Below are 8,861 nucleotides of genomic sequence, written 5' to 3'. Positions count from 1 at the left end.
GACAGTGGAGGACTGCTCGGCCACAAAAAGGGGTGCAGCCATGACACACCACAATGTGGGTGAAGCTCAAACACATGCTGAGTGAGCGGTCACAGTGTGTGGTCCCACTGGTATAAAATGTCCAGGGCAGGCAGATGTATAGCGACAGAAAGCGGGTCAGTGGCTGCCAGCGGGTGGGAGAGGGGATGGGGAGTGACTGCTAAGGGGGGCGGGGCCTCAATGTGGGGTGGTGAAATGCGCTGGCACAGACAGAGGTGACGGCTGCACAATACTGTGAATGTGCTAAACGCTACGGAACTGTTTACTTTAAAATGGTTCCTTTTATGTCCTCGTTGGTTTGGCTCAGTGGCGTGAAGAGTCCCACATTCGATTCCAGCCAAGAGCACAGGCCCGGGTTGCGGGCTTGATCCCCAGTTGGGGGCGTGCAGGAGGCAGCCGATCCATGATTCTCTCTCATCATTGATGTTTCTCTCTCGCCTTCTCCCATCCTCTCTGAAATCAATAAAAAACATATTTAAAATGGTTCCTTTTATGATATGGGAATGGTCTGTCAAAAAAAGAAAGAGCCGAAATTGGTTTGGCTCAGTGCATTGAGCATCGGCCTGCGAACTGAAAGGTCCCAGGTTCGATTCCGGGCAAGGGCATGTACCTTGGTTGCGGGCATATCCCCAGTGGGGGGTGTGCAAGAGGCAGCTGATCGATGTTTCTCTGTCATCGATGTTTCTAACTCTCTATCTCTCACTTCCTCTCTGTAAAAAAAAAAAAAGAAAGAAAGAAAAGAAAGAAAAAAGCCCAGACTCGGATAGTCAGGGCCTCCGGCAACCCGGAACCCTCTCCAGCCCACCTGTTCCTCTCCATTTGCGGAGAACAGAAGCTTCCTGTCCTTCACCGTTCACGTGACCAGCACCTGTGACTGCACCAGGGGGGAGGTGAGGGCTGTGGGGGTCTGGCTCCAACCCGAGCCCAGCCTCCCTGTGTGTCCCTGGGCCTCAGTTTCCCCTTCTGGACGATGGGCCACTCAACCCTCTTTGGCCTGGAATCTCATCAGGACGGTCGTCAAGGCTACCCCAGCTCCCTCAGCAGCTGGGGGAAGAGAAACCGATAAGCCTAGTCTCTTCCTCCACACTTTTATTTAAAAAAAAAAAAAAATTGTACAAAAGAGAACAAGTTAAGGCTTAGGAATGCTGAGACCCAGGCGGGGACTCTGCCCCAGCCAAGGCCAGGCCTATCCAGCCACTCCCTCCTGCTTTGTCCCTCTGAACACGGGGTCTCCAGAAGCACACTGGCCCGCTGTGTCACCCCAGCCTGCCCTCTGTCCCAGGGCCTGGTGAATGCTCTGCTGTCATTATCGTGAAATTCTTAATATTCCCTGGAGAAGGCCCCCACATTTTCATGAGCAAGTTATGTGGCAGGTCCTGTCTGTCCCGCTGGGAGCCTGGGTCTCCCGGCCACCCAGCTCTGTGTCTGAGAAGCCCTCGGGTGGTCTTAGCCTGGGGCACAATCTCCAGCTTTCAGAGGCTTCAAAGGCTGGAGCCCTGCCCCTGAGAACCACAGGTCCCCGTAGCTCCCAGGACCTGCTTCCCTGAGTGACTCACCCCTGGGCCCTCGCGCCTGCTGGACCTTGCAGTGTGACCTCAGCGGAAGCACCTGCCCTCCGAGTCCCGGTTCCAAGCTTCCCTGAGCTCTCTCCTTGTCTGACTTCTCCCCTCTCTTGCTTGCCTGTCTCCTGAGCTTATTCACAATGCCAAAGCTTCGGCTAAAACGCCCTTTCCTCCAGGAAGCCTTCCCGGATTTCTCCCCGGACTCTCTCAGGCCTTCCTCTGGTCCCACCGGACTGGAAGTGTCTGTGCCCGGCTGTGTCTCTCCCAGACGGGAGGCTCCTGGGGAACCCGGCCCGGTCCACAGGCCAGCACAGACAGCTCGCACAGTCACTCGGATCCTGCAACAGCCGTTGGATGCTTTTACAAGGACCAGCTCAGTCAGATGCCAGAGACTGGCTCTTCCTCTGTCCCATGGGAACAGCCTTGCCTCCGTTCTGAGACTTGATTTCCCCAACTTCCACCGCAGGCAGGCATGTCTCTCAGCCCAGCCACGCCCCATGTCCACGGAGGCTGGAAGCGCATGTGCAAACTCATCCCTGAGGTATCCGCGTCCTCACACTCAGCAGGTCATGCTGCGTGGCCTCATGGCTTCGGAGGCGGGGTTCGGGTCCTCCTGAGGGAGACAAACCATCAGGCCTCAGGGGGGCGCCAGAGGCCCAGAAACACCCCTCCCTGCTGGCTCAGGCCCTGCATGTGTGCACATAAAGGAGTTTCATCAACACTTAAAGCTCCTGTGTCTCCCACCTCCCTGCCGGCTCCCAGGGCCCGGAGAGGCACGGGGGCTGCTGGGACCCCCAGGCTCACCTCGGAGTACAGGGGGGGCGGGCGGTAGCGGAACTCCTGGATGTAGGCGAAGAAGGGGCCCTCGAGGCTCAGGTCGGCGTCCTGAGGCAGAGGGACGGGGCTCTGCCCCCCGGCTGCCGCGTCACCGGCCACCACCTCCGAATAGTCTGGCGGAGCTGGAATGAGAGCCAGGGGGTGGGGGTGAGGGTGAGGGGGGTGGTAGGCGGGAGCCCTGGCATTGGGGACCAGCGGCCAGGAGTTCTGGGCTGCTGGGCTGCGTGTCCTCAGCCTGAGATCTCGGGGGACGCATGGTGGTCAGTGTGATCATTACCGGGTGCTACTACAGACATTGTGTGTGTGGGGGGGAGTGTTGGCCTGGCACCTCCCCCCTCCCCTGGGGACACAGGACGGGCACTCACCTTCAGGCCGCTCCGGCATGGCGCCCAGTCCCCAGTCCAGCAGGAAGCTGGCATGGCTGCCCACGCTGGACGAGCGGCCGCCGAAAGGGTGCAGGGGGACTGTGCCGATGACCAGCGGCAGCTCCAGGAGCAGCTTGGAGGTGCCCGGGATGTCCACGCAGACCTGGAGGGAGGAGCCACCATGGAGGGTGCCCGGGCAGCCTCCTCACACCCGCCTTCTCCAGAAGGAGGCCCTTCCTGTCCTCAGGGGCCCCAGCGCAGCCTTGGGGAACCCTCCCTGGGGACAGAGCTGATGCATTACCCCCCCCCACCCGCCCCGGAACCCCCAGCCTCGCCCAGCCTCCTACGATACTCCACCTTGAGGGCGTAGTCCACGTGCAGCACCCGGCAGTGCAGGATGGAAGGGCCCACCGGGGGGATGCGGAGCGCCCGGCCCTGCCACAGCGCCCGCCGCCCCGGGCCCACGGGCTCGCCCGAGAGGCTGGCCACCACGGCGTGCTTCTGCTTGCGGGCGCCGCGCGCCATGAAGGTCTGCGTCTGGACCACCACCGCCCGGGGCAGCACGGGGCGCGTGGAGCTGTTGTCGATCTCGGCGAACACCGGGATCACCTCCCCTGTAACGGACGGACGGACGGACGCGGCGGGCCTCAGTCTCCCCCGCAGCCCCGGCCCCGGCCCTCCTCCCGCCCGGGCCCTCCCCCGTACCTGGGGTGTAGCCCTTGCGGTCGATCTTGGCCGAGAGGGAGACGAGGCCGCGGTTACTGTACCAGGACCGGGCGACCTTCTCCCGGGCTCCGGCTTGAGGGGCCTTCCGGGTGGAGGGAAAAGGCACAGACGGGTCACTGTGGGGGCTTCCAGACCGTCCCCGGCTGGGGGGAGACCTGAGTTCGGGGCCCAGTGTCCCGGTCTCTTTTTCACGGCCTGGGAAATATCTGTATGATGGATCTAGGAATATGACCCATCTCATTAAGCTCAAATTGGAGTGAGCAAGCAGGTATGTAATTAGTGCTTAGCAGGCCATCATTATTCTGTGCCCCGGCGGTGCCCTACTAACAGCCGGGCATCGGCGGCTCAGAGAGGGTGAGACGATTGCTCGGAGCCACAAAGCAGATTGGTGCGGCTGGGGTTTGCACCAGGCCTCGCTGACTCAACAACAGCCCTTCCCTCACCTGCCTCCCTCCCAGCCAAGGCCCAGCGCTGACCCCGCTTTGTGACCATTTGTGAAGGGGGCGAGGAGCCAGTGGGGGTCCCCCCTCCCCCGCAGCCAGGCCCCTGGGCTACCATCCCACCTCCCCGAGGGCAGCCAGCCACACACCAGCAGGGTGGGGGTGTTGATGTCCACGGGTTCGATAACAGTAAACACCTTCCTGGCCCGGCGGGCGGGCGCCCAGGGCCGGTGCAGGGTGGCCTTGATGCAGTAACGGACACTGCCGTGTTTGCCCTCAAATGAGGTCACCAGCGTCCTGAAGTGGAAGGAAGGGGCTTCAGGGGGATGGAGGGCACACAGAGACCAGCAGGTTGGGGATTCCCAAGGACACAGAGACACTCCTGAGGGCCTCCCGGTGGAGACAGTCTTGGGGCTCGTAGGTCCCCAGATAGGAAGCAGTGGAGCCCCAAGCCTAGGGGGGAGGGGCACTCCCCCACAATCCAGCACCCAGATGACTTACGGAGGCAGCTGGAAGCTGAATGGGAACTCGTGGCGCCCGGCAGGCAGCGTGGTGGTCTCTCCAGTATCTGCAGGTAGGAGCGAGAGGGGGCGGCTCTGTGGCCGAGGGGTCCGCGGGGCGCGCAGCACCTGCGCCACGCGGGGGTCCCTCGCGGTACCTGGCCCGAGGAGCGTGGCGCGGTGGCTCAGGACCTCCAGGCGCTCGCTGTAGCTCTGCGTGTACGCGGTGCTGGAGCCCGAGCTGCGCGACTCGCTCCAGTGCACGTGGGCGCGGCCCCGCGCGCGCAGCCTCAGGGCGCCCACGCGCGCCGGGCCGGCCAGCTCCAGCAGCACCCGGCCGGCCACCGCCTGGCCGCCGCGGAACACGGGGTCGGCGCCCGCGCCCGCGCCGTCCAGCAGCACCGCGAAGGCCTTCACCTTGTCGAACAGCATCACGCCAGGAAGGCAAACCCCTAGGCGCGCGGACCCGAGCCTCGAACCCCTGACACGAAGGCGCGCGGTGAGGTGCGGAGGCCTCGGCGTCAGGACGCGAACCCACCCGGGGAGCTAAACCAGAGGTTCTTCCCGGCCGCCGCTGGCGCCGCTCTTATACGGAGGGGCGGGGCCGGGCGGGAAACAGCCCCGCCCCGGAATGGGGATTAGCCAATGGCGAGGCGGGGGCGTGGCTTCAATGGCGCAGCGAGGGGGGTGGCTCCGCCCAGGCGTGGAGCAAAATATAACAAACTCCCAGGCTCCCGATGGGCTAGCCCTCCACCCGCGTGCACCCTGGTGGAACGGAAGCCCTGGAGACCAGATTCGGTCTCTCGCGGGTCCCGGGGGTAAAAAAAAAAAAAAGGGAAACTGAGGCCCGGAAGCGGGGCCTGGGCCTGAGGTCACTCAGAAAGACCCTTCATTCGGTGCTTTGGCTTAATCATCAACCCGCCACTGATTGTTTGTAGACAGGACCCGGACACGTCCGGCCCGAGCTGGAGGGGTGTGGACTGGCCCGGCCCGATCGGGACGCTGGAAGCCTAGGTCAGCCGGGCCTCAGTTTCCTCCTCTGTGCAATGGGGAAGGAGGAAGAAGTCGGTGGGGGCCCCCCTTTCCCACGGGTACCTGCTGCCCCCTCCTCTGACCCAAACCCCGTTCAGCTGGGTAACCCCGGACTGGGGACAACCTCTAGGAGCTGCGTTCCCACGTGCAGCGTCGGGAGGAAAGAAGCCCCATCTCGGAGGTTGTGCATGAACCTCAGTGTTGCACCCACTGAACCCTCCCCACAGCCTTGTTCCCGGGTCACCAAGGCGCCGCGGCTCGCCACTCGATTTCACCAAAGCACTTAAGAACCCGACATTTCTTTTCCAAATTCCAGCCCCAGACAAATGCCTTCTGGACTTTTAGGCCTAGCCCCCGTGCCCGCTTTGGGCACCTCCAGCCTGGTCCCCTCACAGACAGAGCCCAGTGCAGGGGGAGCTCCAGGCAACCCGGGGCCAGGGCCGCGCTGTGACCTCGGGGCGGGGATGATTCCTCTCTGGGCCTCGGTTTCGCGAGAGAAGAATCACACGTAGGAGTTTTTAAGCCACAAGTGGCCGCCTCGTGATCTACGGGGGACCTGCGCCCTCTCCTGGCAGCGCGATGCACTGCCGCCCGAAGCCATGCCCACCTCGGCCACCTCTTTGAGTCTGCCTCAGGCCACGCAGGCACCTTCGCACCCTCCCCCCAAGACCTCCGCACCCTCCCCCCAAGACCTCCGCACCCCCCAGTGGGAGACAGCCATAACCAGACAGGGTCAGCCCGCGACGGTGCTCAGAGCAGGCCCAAAGGGGCGGGAAGGGGAGAGACACAGAGGCTGTCCCCTCAGGGATCAGTCTGGGGTCTGCTCACAGGAGGAGCTCTGGGGCTGGAACCTTCTGTCTCTGCCCAGGGGAGCCCAGAGAGGACCGGAGACCATAAGCCAGGAAGAGGTGGAGGAAGAGGTGACTCTGGCAGGACCGGAAGGCTCGTGGTGAGCGAGTACTTCCCTCGTCCATGTTATAGACGGACATTCACCCACCGCCCCCGGGACGGCAGGTCAGACGGCAGAGGAGAAAAGTCACCTCTCCAGGGTCGAAGAAGCCACCGGGGAGTGGGACCAGGGGGGACTGCTGGGTGAGAACAGCCCCAGTTTTGCTTGAGCTGCAGGAGAAGGGAAGTTCCTCTGGGGCCCTTCCTGCCACACCCCATGCCAACAGCCTGGGTTTCCTCAGCTGGCCAGGCCCGAGTCCCCCAAACCTGGGGCTGTTGACAAGGCCGCAGAGCCCGGTCTGAGCTGCCTCCTGCCGTGCATGTGTTACAGGTGGGCATAAGGGGGGGATGGAAGGATCACCAAAGAGGCCCCGGCCCTCCGAAGCCCTCTCCGCGGCTCCTGTTCTGCTCCTGACCGGCCATTTGGCCAGAGAGTGGGGGACTGAGATTTGCCAGGATAAGACTCCCCGCCTAATCTGACCTCACCCCAAGTCTCCTTCCCCTCCCCTGCAGGGGCCACCAGAACACCAATCCAGGGAAGAATCGCCCCAGCAAACACTGTGGGCCAGACTGCGGGAGGGGCACTGGCTGAGCGACACAGGCCTTCGCTGGGAATCGGGGATCCCAGGCTTGGGGCTAACAGGGATTCTGGGGTCCAGAGAGAAGGATCTCCTTGCTCCACCCAGGTAATCCCCCCAGACCAGTGGTCTGCAAACCACGGCTCATGAGCCACATGTGGCTCTCTGGCCCCTTGAGTGTGGCTCGTCCACAAAATACCACGGGTTGGGCGAGTCTATTTTGAAGAAGTGGCGTTAGAAGACGTTTACATTTAAAAAGTTTGGCTCTCAAAAGAAATTTCAATCGTTGTAGTGTTAATATTTGGCTCTGTTGACTGATGAGTTTGCCGACCACTGCCCCAGACAGAAGGTCCCCACCACACACTCCACACAGCCTCGTCTAAATGGAGGGAGTTGCCCTAGCCAGTTTGGCTCAGTGGATAGAGCGTTGGGCTGTGGACTGAAAGATCCCGGGTTCAATTCAGGCCAAGGGCACATGCCTGGGTTGTGGCCTCGATCCCCAGTAGGGGGCGTGCAGAAGACAGCGGGTCAATGATTCTCTCCCATCGTTGAGGTTTCTATCTCTCTCTCTCCCTCTCCCTTCCTCTCTGAAATCAACAAAGAAATATATATTTTTAAAATAAAAAATAAAATAAATAAATCGAGGGCGCCCGCGCTCTGGAAGGTGGGTGCCCAGACACTGGGGAGGGGGAACAGGACCCAGCAGAGAGGGTTTTGGAGGGGGTCGGCGGGGGGATGTCCCGGAGGGAGAGCTGAGACACCGGGGAGAGGGTGCCGAGGGGATCCCGGCCCTGGAGTCGGGAGGGTGCGCGGCTCACCTCGGAGCAGCAGCTGCCGCCGCCGCAGGTACGTCTCGACGGCCGTGAAGTCGCTGGACACCGCGTTGATGCCCACGCTGCGGCCCTGGAGCCAGTGCGTGGTCGCCCCGCCGCGCGCCGCCACCTCGAGCGCCCGCACGCGCAGCGGCGCCGCCGCCTCCAGCAGCACCCGGCCGCGCAGCAGCTCCCCGCCGCGGTACGCGCCGCCGCGCGCCAGCTCCAGCGCGAAGCTGCGGACGCCGCCGGGCCGCATGGCGAGGGGCACGGCCGGGGCGCGCGGCCTGGGCGCACCGGGGGCTTCCGGGTCCCGGGCTGGTCCTGCCGCCGGGGCGCCGCGCGCTCTCTCCCGCCTCTGCCAACGGGTGCAGCCGCCCTGGGCCCCGGGCTGACTTCCTGGTTCTCCTCGCCCGCCCCCGTGACGCACCGGGCCCGCCGGGGACGTGCCGCCCGTGTGCCCGCGTGGTTGGCTTCAAGGCCCCCCCTCCCCTCCGGCGTGGGGCGGGCCGGGTGTTTGTAGGGTCGGCGCTGATGAGTCAGAGGCGGCGGGCGGGCGGGGCGGGTGTGGCTGGATGTGTGGAGGCAGCCCCGGGCTGTGCCCTGTGGTCTCTCTCGCGTCCCCCACCTGGCACCTTCGGCCCTGGGTGCTGCCCCAGCCCCCTGTCGCCTCCTCCCGCCCTGTCACCTGCTGGTTGTGCCCCAGACACACCAAGCTCAGGTCTGGCCTCTTGGCCTTTGCACTGGCTGTTCCGTTGCTAAGGAACGCCCTGCCCGGATCCACCTCCCAGGCCCCTAGTCATGCCCTGGCCTTGTTTACGTCTTTATGGCTCTGACCTCTGTGACTGCCCTGTGTTTACTGTGGCTCCTCCATCAGACTGGCGGCACCCTTTCTCATCACTGGATTTCACAGATAGGGAAACAGAGGCCCCCAGAGGGGCAGCCGCTGCCAGAGGTATCCAGGGATGGCAGAGTCACAACTCGAACCCAGGTCTGACAGCAGCCCATTGGCACCTCTCCAT

At 63.4% G+C, this 8,861-nt stretch overlaps 1 protein-coding gene across 5 annotated transcripts; it reads right to left on the bottom strand.

Annotated features, from left to right (window-relative positions):
• Positions 1-1,114: 1,114 nt before the first annotated feature.
• ARRDC2 (arrestin domain containing 2) lies at positions 1,115-8,307 on the bottom strand. 5 transcript variants are annotated; one of them, XM_036450005.2, is made up of 8 exons: positions 7,846-8,307; positions 4,471-4,537; positions 4,119-4,266; positions 3,509-3,611; positions 3,161-3,417; positions 2,804-2,966; positions 2,406-2,560; positions 1,115-2,214 (listed from the first exon to the last, which is right to left on the bottom strand). In XM_036450005.2, exons 1-8 carry the CDS (start codon positions 8,096-8,098, stop codon positions 2,161-2,163), a joined length of 1,200 nt encoding a protein of 399 aa, XP_036305898.1. In that variant the 5' UTR covers positions 8,099-8,307; the 3' UTR covers positions 1,115-2,160. The 5 variants fall into 5 exon arrangements, with proteins under 5 accessions (XP_036305898.1, XP_036305897.1, XP_045441769.1 ...); XM_036450004.2 differs by lacking the exon at positions 7,846-8,307 and adding an exon at positions 4,628-5,023; XM_045585813.1 differs by lacking the exons at positions 2,406-2,560; positions 7,846-8,307 and adding an exon at positions 4,628-5,026 and having other exon boundaries at positions 2,804-3,021.
• Positions 8,308-8,861: the final 554 nt, after the last annotated feature.

Source organism: Pipistrellus kuhlii, unplaced genomic scaffold (genome assembly GCF_014108245.1).
Source record: "Pipistrellus kuhlii isolate mPipKuh1 unplaced genomic scaffold, mPipKuh1.p scaffold_m20_p_21, whole genome shotgun sequence".
In the NCBI taxonomy this organism is placed as follows: domain Eukaryota; kingdom Metazoa; phylum Chordata; class Mammalia; order Chiroptera; family Vespertilionidae; genus Pipistrellus; species Pipistrellus kuhlii.
The sequence above is the reverse complement of the archived record's forward strand: the minus strand, read 5'-3'. Positions and strand labels throughout refer to the sequence as shown.

What these genes read in the sequence shown, in the direction of transcription:
- ARRDC2 (XM_036450004.2), bottom strand. Translation starts at nt 4,901, where the DNA reads ATGCTGTTCGACAAGGTGAAGGCCTTCGCGGTGCTGCTGGACGGCGCG. An exon ending in TCAACACCCCCACCCTGCTG is followed by an intron (nt 3,612 to 4,118) that starts GTGTGTGGCTGG and finishes TCCACCCGGAAG; the next exon opens with GCCCCTCAAGCCGGAGCCCG. An exon ending in CATGCCGGAGCGGCCTGAAG is followed by an intron (nt 2,561 to 2,803) that starts GTGAGTGCCCGT and finishes CTCTCATTCCAG; the next exon opens with CTCCGCCAGACTATTCGGAG.